Source organism: Gallinula chloropus, assembly GCF_964237585.1.
Source record: "Gallinula chloropus genome assembly, chromosome: 3".
In the NCBI taxonomy this organism is placed as follows: domain Eukaryota; kingdom Metazoa; phylum Chordata; class Aves; order Gruiformes; family Rallidae; genus Gallinula; species Gallinula chloropus.
Window position 1 is genome coordinate 42793578 of NC_140087.1, and position 27780 is coordinate 42821357.

The following is a 27780-nucleotide window of genomic DNA, read 5'->3' on the forward strand; positions in this document are numbered from 1 at the left end:
ACCCATATATATAAACCCTTTAAAATATTTAAAGGGAAAGAAAAAGGCAACTATATTTCCTTATGGGTATGTGGATACATCACCTAAAGTCTGAAATGTCACATTAGAAAACGGTGAACAAAAAAGAAAATGCTTTTTTAGAAAAGAAACTGTTTTTATAGCACCTAAGTCTCAAAATAAGCAAAAACGAATATTTCAACTTGTGTTTTAAAAGCAATTATTTTCCTTTTTTAAGGAAGCATGACAGCATATTTTCATTCAGAATGTGTAACAACAGTATATTAAATATTTAAGAAGCAGTTACCAATTAGAGAGCAATTCATTATTTCCTCATTTAGGGACTCAATTTCACATTGTGTTGGGTACAGTTTCTTATAAAAACCCCAAATAACAAGTTGGGGGAGGAAGGGGGAAGTTGTGTGTCTTTGTTTGAATACAAACTTTAAATACCTAAGCATGTCCAAAAAATTTCTCCTTCATCACGTCCAGGTCACAGGCACAAGTGAGTCATGTAAGTCATAAGTTTTGTTCAAATCTGTAACTATTTCTCTTACCTACAGTGTACCAACTGGCATCTGTTAATTTGTTGATAACAGCTTCCTGGTAAGTTCCATCTGGATTCTTCACTTCCACAACAGTTCCTACCTAAAATATAAAAGCCACTTAGCACCAGAGAGCCTCTAAAACAGTCAATAAAGTTAACACTTCTGTATTTATCAGTTAATTTCTAACCTATTTCTACAATAAATATACCATGCTTTTCCACTTTCACTTGAACATATTTGTACTCCTGAAAACTTTCATTCCCCTAAAATAAGCCAACTAACTGAGCTGATTATTTCCTGCCAGCAGGTGGGGAACAAGAACCAATTTGAGTGATGTCATTCTCTTGTATAAGAGCTTGCCCATCAAATCCTCCAGCTGAGTTTTCCAAAGCAACAGTGACTAAAAATCAGAGCCAGCCAAGCTTCTTCGTTTTAAAGCCAAAAAGAATAAAGAGGCTTGCATCAGCCTATGTGCTGCATAGCCTTGAACTACAAAGGAAATAGTTAACACAAAGAGTATACTAACTCCAGCTTCACAGCATTACCTTTTGCACTTCATGACCCCATCTGGCTTGTATATAAATTAAACCTTCCACTTTCACATTTATGTCAAATACTGAAAAAGAATGCTTTTCAAAGTGTTAGCAAAATATAAAACAAATCTATTACCTTTAAGGGACCCTTTATGTGGTCATCCTGCACTTCCACCGTTGAAGAATCATGTCTAAAAGTTACCTAAAAAACATAATTCAACTGACAATCACTTGATACAATTGAGCAGCATAAGCACATGCAGATGTCAATAGCCCTTCTCCTACTCTCTTTTTACAGTTAGCTGTCAATCATTCTACTTGCTGAAACCCGTTTTCATTCATGTACTTTAGAAATGAGACTACTACTTCGTTTGCAAAGCTTCTGAACTATTTTTTTATCTTTCAGAACAGAACCATTACCTCTAAAATGAAAAATAAGTTTACCAACAATGATTAATGGCACAAAACAATCTCTGCGGTCCTCTTTATGACTTGAGTACTGCTCTGGTACCACACAAAGACAATATTTCAAGAGTTCTATGCATAAATAATTTTTAGAAAACCATTATATTTCAAACACTTCTAATACCTATATCTACCCCCACAGCAGGTGGGTTTTGCTGTTGCTAATTCAAGTGCATTTCCCTGCCTCACAGTTAAAAGTCACACATAAAAGTAGTTCAGGGCACTGCTGCCAACTAACCAAATTGAGCAACCCAAACAGCCTTTACAGTTAATGTCAGCCTAGACTGCCCACTGCTAGTTAACTGGAAGCAAACGCACCAACAGCTAACTTGTCAATCTTTCAAAACCGGAATAAGTAAATCCTGGAAGTATTTCCAAGGGTTTTTCCCACATATTGGTTGTGTCTTTAATCCTACACATACTGTCCTCAGAATGAAAACTGTCTATGTTATCTGTATCAGATGCTACAGATGTTCAGCATTCATTTCACTCAAAAATGAACTTGGTCACATTGAAAGTCACAAGATTCTCCTATCAATTACACCTGTAATTTTATTTCTACTCTGGTCTTCAGATTCAAGGGAACCAAGAAAATTCTAGCATTGCATTTCATGTACATGTGTACATTTTATCAATACACACAACTGACGTTCTGATGTTCAGCAGAACATACTCATTTGCTGTAAGTATATGATGGGTTATTTAGCATTCACAGTAAGTAAGAACGTAACATGAGATTCTGCCATGTAATACAACCTCTCAACTACAGCAACCCTTCATTTTATCTGAGGACTTGGTTCATGAGTATACTTGAGGTTATCTTCTCACTATTGTTGAGTTTCCCTGTAGCACACAGCAAAAGCAAGATTTCATTTGTAACAACAGTGTTGTCTGACACCTATTCTCCTACTTAGCCTCCTCAGGAAAAGAGTTCGAAGAGTTTTGTAAACTTTAAAATAAGCAAACATCTGAGAATGGAACCTACAGCCAGGACTGAGCTAATTAGAAAACAAATGCACTAAAATACTTCATTTAACTGCCTTGCCTTCCAGGTGCTACTTCAGTCATTTGGTCCACCTCTGTCAGAGCCACAGCAAACTGTTGTGAAAGTGTGCTCTTTTTAGAGCTGCATCATCTCACCTACTGACAGTGAATGCTCTCTATTCACCAGACAGACAAAATTATACTTTGTAACCTGAAAGCTGAAAGATTCGGGCTAGGAATTAATTGAACAAAGACTACCCTTCCGAACTTAAGCCTGAACAGGTAACAGTATTTTATCCTCTCTTTTGGAGGATCTATTTAGAAATCAAAAGTTCAGCAAAGGAATCTGAAATCTGTGGTCATTACTGACTCATATGAAATACCCAGAATATCACTTCTGATTTAGACACATCTGTTACTTACCTTATGTAATTAACTCTAAATGTATTTTATAACAAAAAGTAACTCTATGCAAAACCATGAGCCAGCCACAATGCATTATGCTGAAAGGTAAACAAACCAAATTGCTATTGTGTATTCTAAAATGTTTTTTTCCTTTTAGAGATGCCTTGGAGCTTTGACTCTTTTGGGGGAGATTTTTGATATAAATTATCGTTTCTTGAGATATTCATACATAATAAAAAGATTACTGGTTATCAACAGAAATATTCAAACTCCAAACTGTGCGACACCACTGTTCTTTCCTGAAGCTGAGAAAAGCGATGTCAGAATTTGTTAGCTTAGGTTTTAATTCCCACAGGATTTGTCAGCATGAATCCTTTCCGTCTTGGGCAAAAAGATGGAGACATCCAGCACACCATCAACTTGTTTAGATTCAGTTGGAATTTCCCTTTTCTTCACCATCCTGAAGAGACAGTCCTGGTAGTATCTACACAGTAAATGCTTCCCTAGTTTCTGTTTAACAGAGACCGGCACTGAAAACAATTTCTGCTGAAACTTCTGTGGAGGGTACCCAAATAGAAGTGGGTGTGGATGACAGTGCTAATTGTTTAACAAAACTCTTGTCAAAATACACTGGCTTAAATAGCTCTCTAAAGCAAACTATGACAGATCCCACGGACTACCACTCTTCTAACTCAGGAAGTCTTGCCCTTAAGTTGTATTCATACTGCCTTTAACACTTTTCACAAGTACAGACTAATCTTAAATTTTACTGCTTTCCATGACAAAGTGTGTAATGCAGTTACATTGTTAATGTAAAATTCTGTACCATGTACAGAACCTGTCAAAGAGTGCTAAACTGTGAAATACTGTACCTACTGATACTGAAATGATAACTACATAGCCCTTGCATTAAATTGAATAAAGTTATTAAATAATACTGGTGATAGAATATTTATTAACAAGGTATCCCTAAAAATAATCTAGGAAGCAGAATTCGACAGAGCAAGAAAACAGGTAAAAGGAGATGCAATTAAGTGTATTTTACTTGCTTGAAGATGACATATGGCATATTGAAAAAAAACTTGTTGCCATCCTCCTTTCTCAACAGTGCATCTAGTTATATATAAAAAAAAAAGCATCAAACTAAAATGGACGTTATGAAGTTAACTGGCTGTCCTTTTCCTCTAGCAGGTCTAGAAGACTAGGGTATAAAATGTATTGGAGCCAGAAGAAATTGTTAAACAACTGGAAGATAAATGCAGCAGACAAAGTACACCTGCTAATAATAAACTTGGTTAGCACTAATACTGGAACAAGTCTTCATGTGCCAGAAAGAGCTGAAAAGATTCTTAGAGAAAATCAAGGGGTCACTGCTAAATTTAGGCAATATATGTTTCTGGTGGAGTAAAGACAATGTAAGCAGACCTTCTTACTGCACTCATACACAAAAAAAATCCCCACTCAACCACAAATCACATTACAAACCAACAACAGTACTGGGGCTTAACTGCCCTAAGCTATACAGTAACAGCAAAGGCACACACACGCGCTAACTGGAATCCACAGGGCTTTAGGCATAGCCTCCATAACCGACTTACAGTAAAAATTCTATTCCATTTCATTTTCTCTCCATGAAACATCAGAGACCAAACTGCAAGTAATAAACCCATAAGAAGATATTTATCAACAAATAAGTGCAAGTGGCCACCTAAGAAGGTGGGCTGAAAGCCCTCTGAAGAGCTGAAAAGAGTTAAGATTTCAGTGATCTAGGCACAACAGCAATTCCTCTACTTAAATACTAATACTTAACAGCTTAAATACCAGTACTTAGTCACTTCAACTCAATGGTGCTTGTAGCAATGCATTTTGAGAGGAACAGGGTTTTTGGCCCATCCAGATTTATTTCTGACTCCCATAAAATCAGGCCTGGGGGTCGAGCGAAGATATGTTAAGGCACAATTGGAATGCAGTAGGAGAAGAGCAGAAGTCTGAGAATGAGATAACAAACTACAAGAATGCTAACAACTGCCTTAAAATGGAACAATGTGACTGTATAGCCTTAACCAATTATTAGCAATAGTGAGACACGTGTAAGGTGGGTGAACAGAGTATCTAACCAATAGAAATGTAATGCAACTCATGTACTGATACAGAAACCTATATAAGCCCTGTGTGTGTTTCAATGAAGGAGCTCAGCACTTGATCACATTGATCCGAGTTGAGTCCGCAACACTCTGGCTCTGGCAAATCAGCGCTAGGCCCTGGGGTAGCAGCTGCTGCTGTGTTAAAGAAACTAACAAAACTTAGGCTGTTGGCTGAGTAAACAAACCAATGCTACATCTCTTGCTCTAGTGGCCTGCTTACTGATGTAGATAGTGTGAGACATGCTACTTTGCAAAACAGCAGCAGTCTTGAGTAAAGTGAAGTGATTGCTTTTAACCACATTGGTTTGCATTCATTTCCTAGCGCCTCTCTGCACTTCCAAAGACCCCAGAATATAAAATCTTTCCTAAGATCTGGATTTTGGACAAGGAAAGTCCCTGCAGATGCTGTAAAGCATAGACCAGCTGATGCTGTTAAGAATTATGACTAATGAAAAGACCACTAATTTGCTCTAAAGGCTTTTTAAAGATGTCAGATTTAAGACTAACAACTTCTCATTATAGTTAACATTATTACCAAATAAGTGACAATAACCCTGCCCACCAGGGCTTTTGGAGACAGCCTGTTTTCTCCCTCAAACACTCTACAGGCAACAATCAGCCATAGCATGAGTGTAGATTCAAGCAATGCATGACAGTTTGTAATGGAGCCTCTTCTGTAACACGTTATCACCTCTTACAACTCACGCATTTTCACTTATATTTACAGTACATCGAAGAAAAATATTCTGCCACTGTAACTTGGTTGCAGAGCAACAATCTAATTTATTCTTTGTAAGTGCTTTTGATCCTTGCTCTGTTATATTTCTGTATGAGGTTAAGAGGCAGACCAGAAAAAAAGAGTACCTGCTCCCAGATCAGAAGCTTTTAGGGCAACATTATCTGAACAGAATTGTACACCCACTTTGCAGCGTAGACTTGCTGTATAATAAGAACAAGCCCAAACATTGTTCTCTTTATTTCTAGAAATGGTACTTTACATTTCTAAGGGATGTTAAGATGTATCTCTCGTATTCCCCTTCCTCAATTTTTATTTGTGCTGCATGTGGCTTATATTGATTCATTCAGTCATTAACTAGTCATCATAAAGATAGGTGAGATCCCCTGCTTGCTATTCTGTAGGACTCAATATGCCAACTCTTTGTTGGATGACAGCAGGGTTTCGCCTTATTTCTGAAGCATTATCTAGTTGCTACTGCTAAATGGTAGTGACCTGTGCTCCTGAAGTAAAAGAAACCATATTAAACCTATTTTTGAGGAGTTTTAGCTACTTTCTGATAACATTCTCTCATACTTATGCCTACATATGTCATATTTTGAGCAATTACTTTAAGGTCAGCCTATAGCATTGAAGGCCACTAATACTGGATACAAGCAGATGACAAAGCAGTGAAATAAACAGGACTTATTTAGTTGCTTAGGGGTGGGGGGAACCCCTCCCAACAAAAATAAGCTTATTGTTAACACAAATACTGTACTACCAGTGTCCAAAGAGCAGTTTCTTCGGAGTCTTGGTACTACAAAGAAATTTCAAGTTATGCTGCTTTGAACATCAATGACTATTCCCACCACCCCAAAAACAAAGTGTGTGCAGGAAAACCACATACCTTGACTTTGACAAGTCTTTTTGCTGTCTTGATCTTGGCTTCACAGAAGGCTCCTCTATACTTTGCACTCACATCAGTGCCCACTGTGAGATAGGGAGGCTCATCAATGGCCTGGAACAGAAAGGAAAACAACTGGGTTTTAATGCTGCCCACTGGCAATGTAGCTGTCTCACTAGCTTTTGTGGACAGAGAGATACAAAACAGCCCCAAAAAATTTAACAACATATGTATATCACAGCAGTAGAAACACAGAACATGACAGAAAGTACATACGATGATATAACAAACTGATACCACAGCTGTCTGTAACAAGCACCACATAAGCCTCCAACCACTGCACCGTGTGAAAACGCACCAGATGGCTGGTTCTGCTGCAATGGTGAAGGACCAACCATGTGTTCTACCTTCTCCTTTTAACTGCCTCAGGTTCTGATGAGTCTCACAAAGACACCGATGTTTATTTCCCTTAAATAATTAAGACTAATTTTTCATTAGTAAATCAAACAACTCTGAAGATACTTTGCTTTTTAACTTTTGAATGAAGTAAACTATATAGGTAGGCACTCATCAGGATAGCAGCCTGAGTGATTGAGTACAGCAGAAGAAAAATGGTAGGCTAAATGCAAAAGGAAGGTGAGGGGCCCAGGCAGAAGACAAGGTTTTATAACAACCAACAGAGGAACAGGTGACACCCAAACAGGGAAATAAGAAATAGGAGGGAATTGGTTCTGGGGATAGGAGAACATGGGTCCAATTACTATGTGGAGTAAGCTCATGAAGGCTCTCTTCTTTCAAAGGAGGTCTACCTTCTCTCACCCAAGCTCTCCTAGTGTAATCTGGGGGGAAGAGATTCTAGATAACTGAACCACCTCACTATCAGTTCATAGAGTGTGGGCCAGCAGCATAAGCAGAAGGTGACAAGCAATAGGAGTGAGGTATGATTCCAAGAGCTGCAAGCCCCCATGAAGCCCCAAATAAGAGCTGGGATGAGATATCTAAGCCCTTGTCTAACCATGAAGTTTCTGCAGTCCTACAAACACAGCTTTTTTTGAGTGTATCCAAAGAAGTGCAATGAAACAGGTGAAGGGTCTAGAAAACAAGTCTTACAAGGAGCAGCTGAAGGAACTGGGATTGTTTAGCCTGAAGAAAAGGTGGCTGAGGGGGGACCCTATGGCTCTCTACAACTACCTGAAAGGAGGGTATAGACAGGTTAACAGTTGGACTTTATGATCTTGAAAGTCTTTTCCAAACATTGATTCTATTACAAACAGCAACTTCGGAACATCCAGGCTCTCCATGGAAAGCACATAAAGATCATCTCCTTCACAGGTCTCAGAGCTACTAGTCAATATTCATGTGCTTGCTCTTAGCATCAGGTAATTCCCACTGGCTGTTTCCAGCAGTAATGGTATGTAAGTATGTACCTGAATGCTTCAACGAATGATTTTACAGAAATTTACATTTTGCAAAACTTGAAATTGAGAGACAGTGTTAACTGTGTATTAATGAACGTTTTTACCTTGACTCTGTTCAAGCCTACCTCTCATTTTCAGGTAACAGAATATATTACAGAATACTAGAAAACATTAATCAGTCTTCACTTGATTGATCATCAGAAACATAAATGCTCTGATGAATCCCTCCCTCTCTTAGTCTGCATGCAGAGTAGTAGGATACACTACTCTGGTAGAAGGGTATCCATGAACACATATTCATTCCTATTGTGGACTTAATAACAATAAAATTCAGCTGAGATTAATAAGGTTTCTATGAAGAGTGTTAGGATTCTGAAATTCATTTTCTCCTCGCTTGTCTAACATTGTAAATGTACTTGCCTCCGAGGCAGGCTGCAATGCTTTGCTTTTACTCCACTTGGAAAGATACAGAAACAAGGACTCATCAGATAGCGCTAACTTGGGTTTGCCTAGTACTCTCAGTAGAGTGCATTAATTAGTCACTGCTCCACACAATGTAAATGTGAACAGTGGAAAGCAGTAATGTGTTCTCTCACAAAGTCAGTAAAGCTCCAAGAGGGGAACATCCCTCCTACTCTCCTCCCACTCCTTAGTGAAGAAACTGTTTCAGCATTACAATGTTGGTAGTCTTTCATTCCAGTTGATCTTCTAAACTTAAAGCATGGAGTCCTGAGATTACTTTAACAAGACAGACAGATCCCAGATGGGTCCACACAGATGCACATAGCTAGAATTCTCCTATAAACAAATATTTCAAGATCTGGTTGTGTCATTATCAGTCTATACCTCCCTACGAGGCCAAGCAAATTATCTCAAAGATCAACTCATAATGTTAACTTAGAGGAAAATAAAGAATGCTTTTTCTTTGCTAGTACTGAACATCAACTTTAAAAAATATCGATGACAGTTGGAAACAAGACAATTCAAAGCTCTGGTCTTTGTTAGGAAGTTTATGACAGAGGAACAGGCAAGCCAACCATCAAACTCTAAAACATGATTGTCAATTCTTATTGAATATCACCAATAGTAGTGATTGCTTTATCACTAGTCTGGCTTATTTTAAAGAGTTTCTTTCCAAAAGAATATTTATTTGAAGAACAAACGTCTCTAAGAATCAATTTCTGTTACCAGCAGATGAATTCATTTCAATCCCTAACCTAAATCTTTTACAATAGCTAACACCTTTCACTAGAATTAGTTAATATTTACCATTGTAAATGGAGTAATTTCAAAGAATAACAAACACATGGACCATTTCTTTACCACTGTAGGTACGTTTACTAAAAAACACATTACTGGAGTGGCTTTCAAGGGGAAAATTTATACTGATTCAATGCATTTCTTAGGTACCCCTATGAATCATTATGCATTTTAAAATAACTATGTGAAATCTTTAGTGGATACATATAGTAAATTTTTCTACAACTTTATTAGTCCACTGAAACATAATTTATGTGTACTTCCTCCCAAATCACTTAAATGAAATTTTCAAAATACTCCCTTCATCCTGACTGATAGTATTAGGTGAAAGTGACAAGTTAAAACAACTAGCAAGTTGCAATGCATCAGAGAAAATGAAAACTAGAAAGTAAACAGTAATGATCAAAGTCTGGCATTAATTTCAGATAATCCTTACCACTACTTTGTCACTTTCACCAACTCTGAATGAGTCACCTGTTTTGAATCAGGTTTTATTCAATTCCTCCAAAATTAGATAGAGATTAAAAGTAAGTATACAGCTATTTTTACCTTTCTGTTATCCCTTTGTGCTTACATCATTTAATAGACATCACTCTGAGTGAATGTATCTCTGCCTATTTATTTTTACATGCTTTGGCAGGATTTGTTTTTATTCTTTCTTTGCTTTTCACTGCAGGTTACCAAGAAGAAGAAGAAGAAGAAAAAAATATGTTAAAATGCAGCTATAATCCGAAAACACAATTCAATAATCCTGCAAAAAGTTATTACAAGCATATTGAAATTATCTTAGTAAGAAGCACTGCAACAGTTAAGTGGAAGGGGCACCCTATAAGAATTTCTGAGCTTCATTTTGAGACAACTCTACCATGCTCATACACTGCTGTCTCCAAATCTCTGGGCTTCAGTCTCAGCCCTCATTTTATTTTAAAACATTTCAGTTACACTTTATAATTTGTAGAAAAGAATCATCTTTTCAGTACCATATCATAAAACCATCAATAAACTTTTGCTCAACAGGAAAACTGAAAAGTATGCCCAGCACACACACTTCATTCAGAACAGCTTCAATATACACCCCAAATTCCCTCTCTCAACCTCTCCATGTCTCTGTAATCTCAAAACATCGTTCAAATCACACAGGAAGAAAACGAATAAAGGGGAAAGTCAACCTAACAGTCATCCCTAAATTGGCCTCTTCTTTTCTCCACCCCCCCACCCAGCAGATGACTAGTATTTAAGACCCTCATCAAAGCCACCCACCAACCAGGTGCTTACATGAGGGATCACTACTTCATTTGCATCATGAATGACTGAGGCCGAGCTGTCAGAAGGGGAGCAGTCTCTGCTGGGTGACAGTAGGAGATGGACACCCTTCTCCAGACCGAAGCCGGTGGAGGGCTGCATCCCAGGGCTCGTGTCCCCGGGAGCGCGGGGCTACAGCCAGGAAGGGGAAAGAGATTGGGGCGAGGGGTGTGGGGGGAGAGCGGTGCTGGCTACTCAATGCAGAACGTCACCAGAGTGGTTAGAGCAGCTCCGCAACGAAATGCGGACAGCAGGTTCAATGCTCTTAGTTGCCGGAGGAAAACTGAGGCCGGGTCACGTTGCTTAGCCCGTTAGGGATGGCAAAAGAGACGCCGGCACTTGCCCGGGCCCTGCCTCCGAGCCGCGGGGTGCAGGTGCGGAGGCGGCGCCGCGCCGGGCCCTGCCGCTTTAAGAGGAGGGGCCCCAGCCGGGAAGCTGCCAGAAGTTTCTGGCTGCCCGAGCCCGGGCCGAGTGCTGCCGCCCGCGCTCCCCGAAGGCGCCCGGGGCTCCGGCAGATTAAGCGCGGATTGCCGTTTAAATTTGTCCCCTTAAGGCGATTGCCGGGTAAAGCTGCACGCAGGGCTCCGCGGGAGCCGGCCGCTCCTGGAGACGTGCCCCGCCGCCACCGAGCCCAGGCTCCCGAGGTCCTACCAGCACCTAGGCCCGGTGAAACCTGAGCGTGCTGGGCGGGTACAGGCGGTAACGGCCAACGGCCGCAGCCGCCTTCCGCGCGGCGGCCCCAGCCGCGCTGCCCGGCCGGAGCTGCCGTTAGGACGTTCAGGCCCGTGTCCTGTGGCTGCAGATGCCGCGGCTCCGAGAAGAGCTAAAACGCGAATTACATTGTACATCAAGAGTTAAAAAAGCCCAAACACCTACTTCAGTGATTTCTGGCGTTCTCTTGCGTGAGCAATGGATACAAAATAGACTTCTGTGCTTCTAGGAAAGCCAAACTGATGGGCAACCACCATACTACTAGTACTTAATTTTGTTTCGTTAATGGAAACGGGATGAATAGTTTCTTTGCTATCTCAGCTCACAACTGCTGTGGACAGACAGGATTTTCTATATGCAGCAGAGGCTGCTGCCGCAGCTGAAAAGCTGGTTTACCACTTAAATAAGGAGCAGTCTCTAGGTGACCAGTCAGCAATTTCCACCAATTCAGTGGCTGAATTTTCTTTGGCAGGCAAAGCAGGCTGCTGGAAGGGTTCCCCCTCCAGCCTTCGAGCTGATTATACTTGGAAGGACTGATAAACGGCTACATGCCCACATCATAAAACAACCTGCACATCTTCTGAATTTGCACACTGACACGGGTAGTGATAGTTCTGGCCTTCCCAAGGGTGAGGGAGGAAACATGGGACATGCACCCACTCCCACACACATTTCAACATTGCAGTCTAGAATGGTAGCATCGTGCTTCTACATAGCTTTTAGAGCCGTTAAAGAGGTCAGTTTCCCAGTTTTTCTAGACATTGAGATAATTTTCCAACTACGTGGGATGAAATCATCCTCACACCACCTCTTTCAACTGTGCTGCACCAGTATATTCAAATACCTTTGTAAAGTCTGCCATGCTGTACAGCAGCTGATAAAATTGCTTTACATTGTCCTTTGCCTACAAGCACATCTAATACAGAGTGTGTGAATATATTATTTCTATCTCCTAATCTGTATTCCTCTGCACCACACACACAATGTTCCAACTAAACCACATGAAAACAAGATTAAGCATTCAATCTAGAAACATAGCAGACATGCTTAGTAGGAAAGCCTGCAGGACTGCTTTCAGATTCATATGCGAAGAGAAAACTGGGTCTATACCTTCCCTTTGTCTTTCATGTATACAAAGTTTTAAAAGCCAGGATTTCAGCTTCTATTAATTCAAAATTCCTCATTTATCTACTCTACAAGACTCCTAAGTCAAGAAACCAGTGAAACATTTTCAAAGAGCTGAAAAAAAAACCACCAACAACTATCACACAACTACCGAAAAAGACTGGTTCTAGTTTTTAAATGGAAATTTTAACACTTGTTTCTTTTCAATAACCAAGGTTGAGGAAAAGCCTGTTAAAGATCCAAGACCCTTTCCTACCCCACATCCAAATTAATTCTTGAGTTTTAAAAATCAAAACATCACAGGGCTCAACATCTAATATTTTTCTCATCCATATTAAGGAAGAGTAACAGTGACAAAACTTTATTTTCTACTGTCTGTGGTATTTTGAAGCTATCATTCCAAAGGAAGTATTTTCTCATGGTTTGTATATCTTACCTAATTTAGGACGGAAGCACCCGGTTTGCAAGTGGAACCATCACATACATACTTGACGATTCCAACTGCAGTCATTCTCAGTCCCACAAATTAGTGGGGAAAACCACCAGTCATACCCCACTACTTCAACCTGAAACCCAGCCAGGTCCTTACATCCTCTAATGCAGGGGGAAAGTTTCACATAGCTGGTAACTCCAACTCCCATTCCATCCCGCAGAATTAGCAGCCATCCCAAAATAATTCAGCAAGGTTTCAGAAACTTTTGGGAGAATGAAAGCTTGCAAAGACTACATTTTAAAAAAAAAAAAACAAACTTCTTTTTTTTCAGAAGAAAAGAGTAAATCCAGCATCTAAACAATTTCTGAAGAGCTGTTTTCACTCAAACAGGCAAAAACCCCCACATTGAAACCATTAAAAAAACTTTCTCCCCAATTACTAAGGTATTTAATTTAAATAAAAGCTATTACCTTAAAGATTTTCAGACTGCAGTAAGTTCCACCCAATAGGAGACATCTGCCCACACACTGCAGAATCAGTCTCTTAATAAACAAAATTACTGAGTGTAATTAAGAGTGCAAGGTTCTGCCTACAGCTCAACCTGCTGTGATTAGGCAGACACTCAGCTTTACAGTAATAGACAACTTCAGGAAAATCTATTACTACAGCAAATTTAATACATAATCTGCCAAATTGAGTATATTGTAGTTGATTTCAAATACATTCCTCATGTATTTTCAGAGTGACAAAGATGAGAAACTTCTAAAACCTTTCTACAAATGTTATGTTACCGAGCTGTGTAACTCCTCAGAGACAAGTGTGGTATCTGAACCAAAGACTGAAGCCCAGAAGATAAAAAACTCCTTTAAATAAAAGTAAATCCATTGTCCCATCTTCCCCGCCTCCCAGAAACAAGAACACTGCAACAGGAAACCAGGAGGAATTTTTCTGGAAGCTTGCAAAGTACAGCATAGAACAAAGGGCAGTGATGTTTTGCACATGAAAATGCTACTACACGACAGCCCAAGAGTAAGAGTGTGCTTTAGGCAAATTTTCTTCGGGCTGAAAAATCAGATTTTGGCCTGTTTTTTTTTATTATTTTTATTTTAACTGTTGTAAATTTCAGAGGAAGGCAAAGCTTTATGAATTTCTGGAATTTGAAATTTCTGAAGCAAAATGGTTCAATACCATCAACATTTTGCCCACAAATAGTAATCCAATTATGGTAGAGGCATCATGATCAAAGTGAACATTTCTAAATTAAGAGGGGAGAAAGGTGTCTTGTAATGAGACCTATTTCAAGTTTCAATGGAAAAATCTACAGGATTTCAAGTCACACCTCACCAGTCTTGTAAACAAGCATTATACAGCATATAATTGTGTCAAAAAGGTGTTCTTCCTCCCTTTTTTTCTCTTTTCCCCCTCCCTTCCCCAAAGTTGGAAGCTACCAGAACCTAGTGGATAGAAGTCTGGAAATACTAAACCAACTTCTGACAGATTTAGCCTTCTCCACATGTGCAAAGGGGATATTTTCTTTATTTCAAATTATTCAGTTAGTTCAATGCCTAGCTTATTTAACATTCTTAAATATTTCAAAAGGTGCAAAAGCTGATTTTCTTCTCTGAATAAAAATGAGCTGTGTGGAAAGGATTTAAAGATTCTAAGATCACGAAGGACCAAGTGACCAAAACAAGAGGTTCAATTCAGTAACCATAGGTAATATTTCCTCTATTTAATGTACCCTTTTAAAATGAGAAATGGATTTTCATTATTTTACTTATCTGTGTAAAGACCAATTTGCGTGGAACTAGTAATCCCATTACTTTTTGGTTTTGAAGTTACACTAAGTTGATGGATAGAGAATTGTAAAAGTACTTTAATCAGAAATTGAGAAAGATTTCAAAGAAAAAAATTTAAAAGACGATCTATCCTAATTATTGTAAAAGAGCTACTTGATTCTCCATCCAGAATGTAGAGAGTAGCATCATTTTTAAACATTCATTTCCTATTCAAAGTAGTGAATCCAGAGCGTGACTATTCTTAGGAAAAAATTCAGTAGGTTTGGAGGGCTTCTTGTTGTGGGGTTTGTGTTTTTTATGGTTTGGGGTGGGCTTTTTTGGTTGGGGGGGGGGGGAAGGGGGGGGTGTTTGTTTCGGTTTTGTTGTTATTGTTAGGTTGTTTGGGTGTTTTTTTCCTACCACACTGAATAAAACCCACTGAATTCTGATTCTGTTCCTAATTTGGTCACAGATTTCCTGCACAACAATGTGACCCAGCCTGCTTGTACCCACTTGCAAGTATGCAGGATGGGGCTATTGCAGATCTGCTCAAAGGTGAGTAAGCATTTTATGTATCTCTAGTAATTCTATACAATTCTGTACAATTGCTTCTGTCCATCTCTTCTCTTGTCCTGTATTGCTCAAAGAGCACATGAAGGAAAGATGTGTTGAATGCCTGCTCTCGCTGTTTACTACCCTGAATATAAAAGTTTTTGGAAGTTAATCATTGCCATAGATTACATACCAGATTACATTTTTTTCAGTAAGGTTTAACCAAATATTCAAACTATTTAGCATTATTATTTAGTACTGAAATGGTGCAGCTTTGTTAATTTTGGTTAGATTTTTTTGAACATTCCAAGTGAAACGTGAACATTGTTTCTACATAAGTACAGGTAAAAAAAGGGTATAATTAACTTCTATAATTAAGAGCTTCTCAATTAAGACTTCTCTTTCAGTCACAGATATTTGAAATACTTCTTTCGGATTTAGTGTGTTTAGTGCAAGAACCAAAATGCATTCAAGAATGAAGAATTTGAAGTCTAAAAAGAAAGACATTAATAATGTTTTTGTTATTAGAGGATAAAATCATTTTTTAAAACGGATGTCTTTGCTACCTGTTTTGCACTTGAAAATAAGTTAGATTAAATCTTTCCCTTGACAAACACTTGTTTTCCAACTAAAAGCTTCAGATGATGCTTAGGAGCTTTATTTAAATTGTAAGGTCTGGATAACTTGCCTCAGTTTAAAAAACGTGCCACAGCTCCTGTGTAGAGATGCTGCTTATGCCGTGAAAAACTCGGGATGTTTCAAAGCACTGAAAAGAATGATATGATAATGATATGCTTGTGTTCCAAATGGATTGGAACAAAGATTATTTGATAGTTTAATGAAACAAACCAGTCCAGGCTGTTCCTGAGCAAAATAATGAAGTGACTAATGCAGGACTACGTGAAGCCTGAAAAATCAACAGTCAATGAAATCTCAAGAGAAAAACACCACACTGTTTTTAAAACAATTTGATAATTCTTTGGCAATATTTCTAATTCCAGCAAAAGATAATTTAATCATTTTTTTTCATTTTAATAAGTGAGTTCTAAAAAAACCCAATTCAGTATAGTAGTGTATAGAATGGGAAAATCTATATACATTAATGGATTTGTTCGTATTCCACAGCAAATCTGGCTATCTGGTAAAAATACCGTCATTTTGGTTGACAGAAAAAGATCATCTTTTTAGATACTAAAACTGATAGAAGAGTAGGAATGGTGAAGAGATTAAAATCAGATCATTATCACAGAATGTTGGGGTTTTTCACTGAAATTGTAGCACATTAAGCTTCTGTTTATTATAACCTATTTTTAAAACTATTTTCTAATGTGTAAATCTTTAGAAGCAGATTCATATGAAGTTGAGAAACTGAACCTTAAAAAAAAAAAAAAGCCAAAATACCCCACCATAAACCATGACTGCCTTTTTTTGCACATACAAAAGAAACGTTCCTGCCTTGATTTATTTACATCTTAGTACAACACTTTCTAAACTAAATATTGGGAAAGAAAAGGGGGAAGGATTTGTATTCCTAGATTAGAACAGAAATGAAAAGCGGAAGGGATGACATACTAATTCAGAATCCCCCAGCAGAATGAGATTTCTCAAATGTTGAGTCAAGTCAGTTCACTAAGTACAGCTATGACTTGCTTAGTCTTACATTTTTTTTAATATGTATCGATAAAATTATATTCTGAAATTCTAACCATTTAAGATGTTGTTTTGTATATTAAGTTACATAATTATTCCAGTAAAAAAAAATCGTGTAGCCATTGGATTTGTTTTTTCACCACTGTTACGAGCTCAGAGAATGATGGGGGAGTACCAAAATTAATGCTGAATTCACACGTAACTGTCAACAAATATGAAACAAAAAACCATAAATACGATACAAAGTGAAAAATACAGCATCTTTGTCATTGATTAAGAATCAATCCCTCCTAAAAGCAGATTAGATGGTAAATTTAGCACAGCTGATGTACACATCAAACCCATGCACAAATCCAGCCATGCTGGAACTAAGTGTGTGCTGTGGTTCCGGAGGCAAAACATGTCTGTAGCAGATAGCCAGCTGTACACAAGAGTCAACCAAAAGCACAGTAGCATGAAGTGGCTAACCCCACACAGCAGCACGAGGCATTTGAGACAGGAAAGGGGATTTTGTAACTCTGTAATCCTCCCTCAACTGCCGCCTAGTCATTCAGTGTAAAACTGTGGGCCAGGGGCAAGACATTCAAAACAAACTATGAAAATAAGTTTAGAAAATACCTGCAGAGAGACTGAAATAACTTAATCTAATCATTTTATTAAGGATTCAATTAGGATGAATGAGATTCCTGGGAAAAACAAACAAAAACTTAATTACACATAAAAGGTGATCAAGGCCATTCCTCTCAGTAGGATCCTTTTAGCTGCATTATTCATAACAGATGCCTGACATGTCTATTCTTAAATTCAGGAGTGAACATTCCACCCTGTCTGTATACGACATATTCCAGTGCTTGCAGAGTTTTCCATATCTCCTCTAAATATTCCTTGCTGCTATTATTTCTTGTCTTATGTATACTGTGCAAGGAGACCACCATGCGTCTGCTTTACAGCTATCAAGAGATGCAACTCCTCAGAGTAATCTCATCTCTAAAAGGAAAAGAACCCCCCCTGCCAAAACCCCCCCAAAACCCCACCAAAAAGCCAAACAAGCTGTGTAAATTTTACTGATAGGTCATATTTTTTTAAGACGTCCTGTCTTTCTAATGGTTTTCCTCTGGAGTTTGATTTAATTACCTCACATACTACTTCCAGTCAGTGCCCAAAACCAGACACAGGTATGGCCTAATTGACAGCAAGGGAAGCAAACAGCTTATTTCAGACAATTTTCAAGTGATCAATATTACAGCGTGACATTTACCGTTTTGGCACGACCATGACACTGGCTCATGTTCTGTTTAATTTTGGATTTTTCTCCCCCAGAACTGACCCCCCCGGGCAGGAGGAAGTAACATGCAGCATGTTCCTTTTTCAATAGTAGCAAACTGTTAATGTGGGACATGCCATACCATGAAACTCTAGCAAGTGTGCTGACTGTTGAAGGCTTCCCCTGCTTAGCCTGTTAGCTGTCTTCAAACCCAGATGCTAAAACCTTAGATTAAAGGGCAGATAATACAGAGTCCCCTATTCTGTGTCCTGGAAATCGAGGCTTATTGAATAAAGCACCTGTCTCACCCCTCCAGAGGTCCTGGACCACTGCAAATCTGTAACATGAACCACCCTAAAGGAAACAGGATGCCTGAACGAGTCATAGGTGCTTGCAGGTAGGTCCTGTGCTAAGCATCCAACAGATTCTACCCAGCTTCATAAAACACTCTTACCTAACTAATTCTCTTTCTGCCCTGCAGACACAGCATCCAGTGCCACATGCCTGCATGTTCATAATACAAAGTAGACTTCTGCAGTGCCACCACTTGTACTGAGAAGTATCGCAAACACCCGCAGGTTAGCTGGCTAACTACAGCCCTTCACTGGATTTGGCCAAAGTGCTCTTTGATTGCATAGAAAGGAGCAATACTGCAAGATTCTTTAATCTTGCAGTCTAGGGCATTAAAAAATCCCGTGGCTTCAGGATGAACAGAGCTTTTTAGATTTCAAAAAAGGATATTAATATTCTGTGTAACTAGTTACTTGAAGAGATCATAAGGGTAGAAATAAATATTCCATCTCTTGGAGGCTTTAAATCAACAGTCTTACTAAATACACATTAAAGGAATGATCAAGCAAAGTTTCAAGTAGTAGTTCAGACTCAGCCTAATCTGGCTGTAGGTATTCACACTCAAATTCTGAATCAACAAAGAAGTCCCACAATTAAAACACTGTGATAAAGGCAGCTACAGAACAGGAAAGACTTCTGAGGAGTTACCTGTGCTTTTCAAGATTCTGTGAATTACCCTTGAACCAAACAGCCAATCGAAGTGGTCAGGAAAACCACTCTAGCCTTTTCCAGCAAAAGAAATACCAGATTTACCACTTCTGATATGCACTGATGTGTGTCAAAACTTATTCTTCCACCCCCAGGCACTTGTGCGATGTCTGAGACAGACAGGAAGTATGCACATGGTTTCATCTCTGGTTAGAGCTCAACTTACTGTTCATAATACTAATTTTAAAAATACACTGTACACAATTCCACTCAGAAACAATCTGTTCACTTCTTTAGTTTTAAAAGCTCAACTGTTACAGTCAGTCCCCACTTCCTCTCACAAAATATCTAGGCCAAAGCTGGCTGTCTTGTCCTCATATTCCTCGCTCTGAAATCCTGCAATCTTGTGGCTATTACAGCTGTGGGTTTTTTAGCCTCAGAGGCATCCCATTATAATGGATTAGAATTTCATAATGCATTTTTCTTAGTACTTACAAAAAAACCTGGTAACGTAGCTTGTAGTTAATACAGATGCTTCTTAGATTTCTGAAATGGAAGTATTCATAATGCTTTATCTGTTAAAAGGAACAGCTGGAGTAGGTACTTTAGTTAAATTTGGGAGGGGACAAAAAATGGAGGCTATTTAAAGAAAAAGGAATCTGTTTTTAAGTGAGAAATTGCTAATATACAGTTTGTGCCGTATTCACAACCCAAAATAAACCACTATTTGTATAAGAAAAATATGAATTTGTCTTTTGCAAAACTGCTGACAAAATTAATAGCAATAAGCAAAGCCTCACAACAGCTCTGAATGCTCCAGAACTGACAGAAAACTTACAAAAAACTTGGTGATTTAAGACCAAACTAGTACCAAAATAAGTATATGGGTTCTTTATGCTAGCAATCTAATCTAACAGAATTGTTCTAAATGCAAGTCACGTTTATTTATTTGGTGTTTTTCCTGGCAACTTGAAATGATCCTCATGCAAAGTTAGAAAACCAGTCTAGTATAAAGGTTTGAATCAATTCAGTCCTTTAAGAATAAAACCAGGAATACTAGACTAAATATTCTAAGATCACTATCTACCTGCAGAAAACAAACAAAAAAATGTAACCATCAAAAATAAATAAAAGTTGGTGACAGACACTACTTACTGGCATCAGTAGTTTGCTTCTCAAACAGGATGGGAAGGTGGGGGTGGGTGTGCTACAGGATTGGTACCAACAGTTGAGATGATGTCTTCTTCCATCTTTCTTTTGTGAGTTGAATTAACAACTTACAAGCGTAAAAAGTAGAGGCCTCGACCCTCCAGACTCTGATCTACATGCGTGATGCCTGTCCCTGTCCATCCTCCCTTTTTGCATCAGTTCTGGTATGCCTTTAATTAAAGGCTAAAGTGATTCAACTCACCGATTCAACAAATAGCTATTTGCTTCTGTTACTTTTGCTGAACTACTTTTCTTCCACTTTAGTGAGTTGAATCATTTCACTGAAAGAACAAACACCAGAGTTAACAAAGTAGAAGAAAAGAAATCAATTGGTAAACTGGCAGCCTGCCTCAAATGGCAACATGAAGTAGCATTTTCTAGAATTTGTACGATTCTTGCCAATAATAATAAAAATACAATAATCTCAAATAATAATAATACAAAATAATAATAATACAAAAATCTCAAAACCTTAAAAATATTCCTCTTTGCCACCATTTCATATGTGTGTGTGTTAGCATTTTATGTATTTACCTGTTCACTGAACACTCTAGGTTTCTAACTTCTTTTTCCAAATTCTAAAACTTACACGTTTGAAGCCCCTAGCTGGATAAGGAAGATGACATTCACTGTGCTACTCTATTTATTTATTTAGTAGCTAAGTGTGTCTTCTTCAAATGATCCTCCAAACTGGTTTTCATCCCTGGATGCAAGTCAGAGATCTGGGCATGTAACAAGTGGCTTTCAGTCCAACATCACCACTAAATTCCTGAAGTGGCTTTAAACTGGCTGAAAGCACTTCACTACTGAAGTATATGCAAGGTCAAATGCAAGTTTGTATTCAAAGTCTAATCTACTTGGATAGCACTCAAAAGCCAGTTTATGTTAAGTTTTGTATCTGCTCCACAGTATTTGCAGACAAAGCAGGTATTAGCTTTTCCAGTGAAACTTTTTTCCTTCAGATGAAAAAATATTGATTCAACTGAGCATTCTGTAGGAATAGACTGTGTTGACTTTTATAGGAAACTAGCAAAGCACCACTGCCACTATATTACAGAACCAAACAAAATATTTTTTATTACTTTGTTTTTGTAAAATACAAACTTGAATCACAAACTGAGAATTAACTTTAAGATGAATTTCAGTATTTCCCACAAAATAGAAACTTGGCTTAATTCAATTTATAAATGGGATCAGTCCTGTCAAAAATAACACTATGCATGGTTTAACATTTCAGAAAGTGTGACATTTAATGAGTGACTAGAGAGATCTTGTACCAAGACCCAGTGTTAAGACATTTTTTAGAAGGCCTGTAAGTAGCAGAGATCTACAGTAGAACAAGAAAACACTCCAGACCCATACAGCTAGACAGAAATGCCACTGCCTTGCACAGGGAAGGATAAACCTTAACTCCATCGAGTTTATCAGCAGTGGTAGACACGAAAGCCCACTGGATCCAGAAAACCTGAGTTTCAGGTCCATAATGGCAAAGAGACAAGACATCAGGAAACATTCTTTCAATAGTCTCATGGACTTGTAGGGATGTAACCTGGGGAGCCCATCAGCACCATCTGGCACAGCACATGCACTCAAAGACACACTACAGTTACTGGAATATGACTATGCAGACTTCCTTGCCCCTTCACAGAGACTGACATTGCTATTAAAAATATTAAACTAGAGGAAGGCTAAATATAACCACTAACAGAATTACTGGCATCTAGTTTCTTCTGCAAAAATCAGACTTGGTGGTGATACAGTCATCTAAGTCCCTGTTTCAGACTATATTACCTTAAAAGCATATAGCACAAAGATATTTTACCTACAGAAAAAAGTTCTGTTCTCTCTGCCAACTTTCCTTTTGCTTTTCCAAGCAGGTTGTTTTCATCTCAGATAAAAGCCTAAGTCTCAGATTCACTGAGATCCAAACACAAGTAACAGAAATTGAAGATGCACTTCAGAACAGTCAAACCAGGCTCTCCTCTGCTTTCCAGTCACTTGCTGTGCAAAGCCATCCTCAAATTTCTCTGCTGGATTCAGCACACACAGACCAATGGTCTTTCTTCCATTTTAGCTCATTGCCAGCAATAACTTTTAAGATTCTCATTTTGTAATCCAGCCAAACTCAAATATTTTTTCATTTGTTTGGGGTTTTGGACGATCTTTGAATTCAACTAGATACACATTAATCCCCAGACTTTTCCTTAGGTTTTAGTGTAAGCAAATCCTTATTTGGAACATTTTGGCAGATCTTCACTCCTGGTATAAACTAGCCTTTTATTCCTAGTCAGTAACCTGCTATTCTTTAGTCTCATGGGGAAAACATTACACAAGAGCTAACAAAACACCTCTCATTTGGATAAAACAACTAATACACTAAGAGTGCAATATTTTGGCTTAAAAATAGTTAGCCCTTACATTTGGCTTTCCTGGAATTCCCTGTGCCACAATTACACATTTGAAACAGCTAATGTAACAGAATAAAACTGGGATCAAATTCAAAGGCAAGCTAGCCAACAAACTGAACCTTTTAAAGAACTATAGATAATTTTGAGATACTAAAATATATACATATGTGTTTGGGACCGTGCATGTACAAGTGTCACTCTGACCACTGTTACTTTTACAGCATAAATTTTGGAAAGTAGAGATTTAAAGTATTACACTTTATAGGTATGCCTCTACTGGTCTCTTTGCAATATATTTGGCATGATACATTCTAGATACAGTTCTTAGTGTCCTGCAGATTATCCTTTCCTATGTTTTGGGGTTTTTTTTTTCCCTTTTACATTTAGCAAATACTGATTTTTCTTTCCAAGCTTCCAATTACGAGAATTCATCCAAATAAAAAAAAAATATTTAAGATTACATTTGCTAAGATAAAAAGAACATACAATAACTATACACATTCAAATCATCAGTAGTACTTGAGGCTTAGTCCAGCACAGGTTATCTTTTTATGACATCTGGACTACAGTCTTACCACCCTTGAACTGCCTACAGTAGTCCTACTACAATACAAATATATAGCTGCATAGTATGTTTCTTTATAGATATAACTTTATATAAAGATAGTACATCTTTATAATAGTAAAGTAACTCTTCAGCCTCCTCTCCCCGTAAAAAGAGGGGAGGGGAAAACAAACTGGAATTTAAGGTACCTACTACTGTACCTGTGCAAAGAAAGGGAAATGCGCATGTGCAAACAAGTAGAATTACAAGAGGATGGTTTCATAAGACAAAGGGGTTGGTGTTTTTTTAGCTTTTCAAGTGTACTGATTTTCAAAAAACAATTCTAGTGGAGCTATAGGTCCCTGAATGAGGAATTGACCTACCAACAACCAACCTGGCATCTCTTAATTATACCTTCAGATCTCCTTCGAAGCAGGCTACAGAACCCACCATACCTACAGATTGCTGGTTGAAAACCACTGCATTATAGACACTCAGAAGACAGCATTTAGAGCCAGACAAAAGCAAGGTTAAAGAAGTGAAGCATTAGCATGACTACATACATACTTGTACTTGCAGAGGCATCCAAGCAGCACTGAAACAGATTCAAATTAACTTTATTCTGCCATTACTATAAAATGTTTGGTTAAGACTACAGAAAGCTCCCAGTCAAGAGGAGCAGAGAGTAGATTGGTTAAAACTCTTGCTATATAATCCATATAGTCAGCTATCTGAGCCTGGCAGAGAAAAGAACATTATTTTCTGTTAAATCTACTGGTGTTTTCTTACCAGCAACTATTGGGCCACTGTTAACATATGTTACATCTACATCCTTGCAGAATATGGATGCCTTAGCTAAGTTGGTCACAGGATGGCTAGGGAAGCACAAAAGTTTGTACAGCAAGTAATTTACTGAAAGAAATACAGTAAATAATAGGTCATGCTGAGCTTTGTACTCTGACAAGCAGACTAGTTTCATGTTGGCACAGGCATCTCTGCACAACATTGCACTGTAAACTTCCCAAGAGAAGCAGCAGGTAAGTGAACCTGAAGTTATCCCAGCAAAAAACCCAATGCTGCTTTCCCAAAGAACAGCAGAAGGCAGCCCATACCTCAAGGATCGACTGCTGGTTGAGCTACTGCAGCTCAGAGTTAAATGTAAAGACCATTGCTGTGCCAGAATATTCTATTGAATTCCCTTTCTTTTAGCTAATGTAATCTAGCAAAAAAAAAAAAACAGAGACAATTATTTTTCAGTACATTTCAGTGTACTTTTCTTTCAGATGGACAGGTCTTTAAACTGTTAATAAAAGTGTAACTCCTCCTCCCACCCCCCAAGTTGTGAAAAGCCAACAAGTTATCTGTATATCCCAGTGTGGTGGTTTAGCCCTGGCTGGAGGCCAGACGCCCACCAAAATCAGTCTATTACTGCCCTTCTTAGTTGGACAGGGGAGAAAATATATATTAAGAGGCTCAGGAGTCAAAATAAGGACAGGGAGAGATCATCCTGTCATAGAATGATATGGGCAAAACAGACTCAACACAGAGTGAAGGAAAGAAAACTACCTAATTTATTACACTGCACTACAAAGAACAGTAAAACCGGAGTCAGGAGTGTGACCAGATCTTAAAACAAACGCAACCAGATCTGAAAACACTTTTCCCCCACCACTCCCTTCTCAGCAGACTCTAGTCAGAATTTTGCTCCCTTCTTCCTCCTGCTCGCAGTACAGGGGGGCAGGGACTGGGAACAAATGGGGTTCTCGGTTACTTCTTCATGAGCTGTTTTCCTTTTCCAAATCTTAAAACACCTCTAACCTCCCCCCCAGCTCCCTTCTTAGCAGACTTCACTCTAGTCATGATTTCACTCCCTTCTTCCCCCTGCTCGCAGCACAGGGGGGCAGGGACTGGGAGAGGGGGGCTTTGGTCAGTCCCTTGCAAGTTGGTTTCCTTCTCGGCGGGGTGGGGGGTGGGGAAGGGCCTTCATTCCACACCCTCCCCCTGCTGCATCCCTGGGGTCTCACCCACAGGAGACAGTCTTCCACGAACTTCTCCAACATGAATCCTTTCCCAGAGGGCTTTATCTCTTCATCACAATGTCTCTCAGTCCCAGTCCTCCACCGGGTTATAAGCCTCCCCCAGCAAACCTGTTCCAACGCAAAACTCTCTCACTCATCTCTGCATCTCTGATTCTCCTCATGACTGCAAGTGCTGGCAGGGGCTTGTTGCAACGTAGGGTCACAGCATCTTCTCTATCTCTCCACCTGCTCCATCCAGTGTGGAGCCCCTCCAGGGGCTGCAGGTGGGGTCTCAACCTTTTCCATGGGTTTTTCCAGGGGCTGCAGGGGCATCTTTCTCTCTGGCACCTGGGCCGCCTCCTCCCCCACCCTTCCCTGACCTTGGTGTCTGCACAGCTCGTTACATCTTCTCGCTCCCTCTTCCCGTGGCAAAATGCAGCTGCTTCTGGGTTTTTTTCTCCTATATGTGATTCTCAGAGACGCTATGATTATCTCTAGCCACGACTTTGGCCTTGAATTGTCCAAAGTTTACACTGAGGCTGGCAGAAAACTGTAACTGCTGCTTACAAAAACTGTCTCAGAAGCACAGTGTCGCAAAACTGCAACACCCACTTTCCCCAAATGAACAGAAAAACATGCCAGGACTATGCCTGCTGAAGGAAGACACACATAACTCACTACAATTGCACATGGGTAAAAAAAAAAATTACAACTAAAATCTTATGTCCATAATTTTAATTTTTGCCTGTTCTTCCTCATAAAAATTAGTGTTCCTTGGAGACTACTCTTCTGTGACCAAGTTTCACAAGGTTCCTAACTTGTAGGAACACAATTCATAACTAGGAGTCTAATAAGTACAAGCAGACATACAAACTCCTCTCCCATCCCAACACATGTTTCAGAGAATACTACAGACCAAATATTTCTGCATGGTCAGTAAAAGGGATATTAAAAGAAAATTGACATTTCTCTCTTTTATCCCCTCCACAACAGCATTTATCCAAAGTTCTCCCCTACCTAAACGTGAGAGTTCAGTATTTAAGCTTTAGTTTTGTGGAAGGACGCTTTGGGGAAAAGGCTAAATATAATCAATCTGCCAATTACCGAAAGCAGAGACCTGAGCTTTTCCTATTCAACTGAGTTCTGATATTTGAAAACCCTTGCAAGAACTTTTCATCAGAAAATACCTGCAGCAATCCAAGAAAGCAAGCATTAAAAGTAACACAGATACTAGGAAAAGAGGAATAACCAGTTGAAGACAAGTTTAAGAGATTTGTCAAGCACTGTGTAATTATGAATAGTTTTAACGTATTTTAGATGTGTGCTACACAGAAAATAAGTGCCACCATACTAGCATAGGCAATAAGAACTAGGAGCTAATATTCAGCTAGGTTACCTTTGAAAAATCAAGGAATTAAAGGACCCAAACTACTTTTTTCCATACCTTTTGTCCAATTTAGCTACCCAGAATGCTTCTGTTTCTTTGGCTACTCATCACTGCACCTGTTTCCAAAACATCTTCAGCTGGCTTAGCTTGTGACTAAGGGCAGCCATTTCCTGGGAGTGGTTATTTAAGGAAAGATCCTTGCTCTGATTCCACAAATTCTCTTCAATACATTAAAGAGAAGAGTAAAATTTTTGAAGTTGCATAAGTGATAGAAGACTCTATTCACTGCTTTCAAGCGTGCTGAAGCTATTCTGTAAAGCCATGCTTTTTTTCTTAAAAGTCTTTAAACCTCTTATACTAAAATCTTCTCTTTTTTTAGCCTCTTTTTTAAAAAGTAACATTTAGGATTACTAAAGTGAAAAAGCATACCCAAATTTTGTTAGTCTTCTATACATCAATAATTCTACTGTTACTTTCCATGAGAAACCTTGTTCTGTTCTCAAAAGCTCGAGGCATCCCATGAGCTCTTCGATACCTAAGACAATGCAGCATTCTCCTGATTCCTATCAATAAAATACAAGTGTCTCTGTCAAATCAGCAGGTTACAGTATCAACTACATTTGTCAATGAAATTTTAATTATTTCCATGATCAACTCTTCCCCTCCTCCAAAGTCTAAGGCAATTGAAGATAAATTCTGAAATGCACAACTTAAAGAATAAACCTAATCTGCCAACACTACCACAGGATTAAACAGCCCTCTGTAATATTTGCTTTCAGAGAAATACTGTGTGTTACCCTGCTAAAAGCAGAATACCCAGCTAAAGAGTTCACACTAGCCCTTCTAAGCGAGTGATGTGTGCCCACATACTCATCCGTGTACTTGCCTGGAATGTTGTTTCAGCGGGTACACAAGCTGTATTGAGAAACTGCCAGACAAAAGATGTTGCAGTTCCTTTATGACTAAGGAGTTTTCTTGTAAATACAGGGTAGTTCCATTTGCAGGTGGCGTTCAAATACTGCTG

At 38.8% G+C, this 27780-nt stretch overlaps 1 protein-coding gene across 3 annotated transcripts in view; it reads right to left on the reverse strand.

Annotated features, from left to right (window-relative positions):
* The window catches only part of ARID4B (AT-rich interaction domain 4B), an 89313-nt gene that overhangs the window by 50368 nt on the left and 11165 nt on the right, over window positions 1–27780 (reverse strand). For all 3 annotated transcript variants that reach the window (XM_084261883.1, XM_084261884.1, XM_084261882.1), the window contains exons 3-5: window positions 6702–6812; window positions 1215–1280; window positions 555–645 (exon numbers count right to left, since the gene is read on the reverse strand). In XM_084261883.1, coding sequence (XP_084118009.1) covers window positions 555–645; window positions 1215–1280; window positions 6702–6812 — 268 coding nt within the window. The remainder of the gene's footprint in view (window positions 1–554; window positions 646–1214; window positions 1281–6701; window positions 6813–27780) is intronic.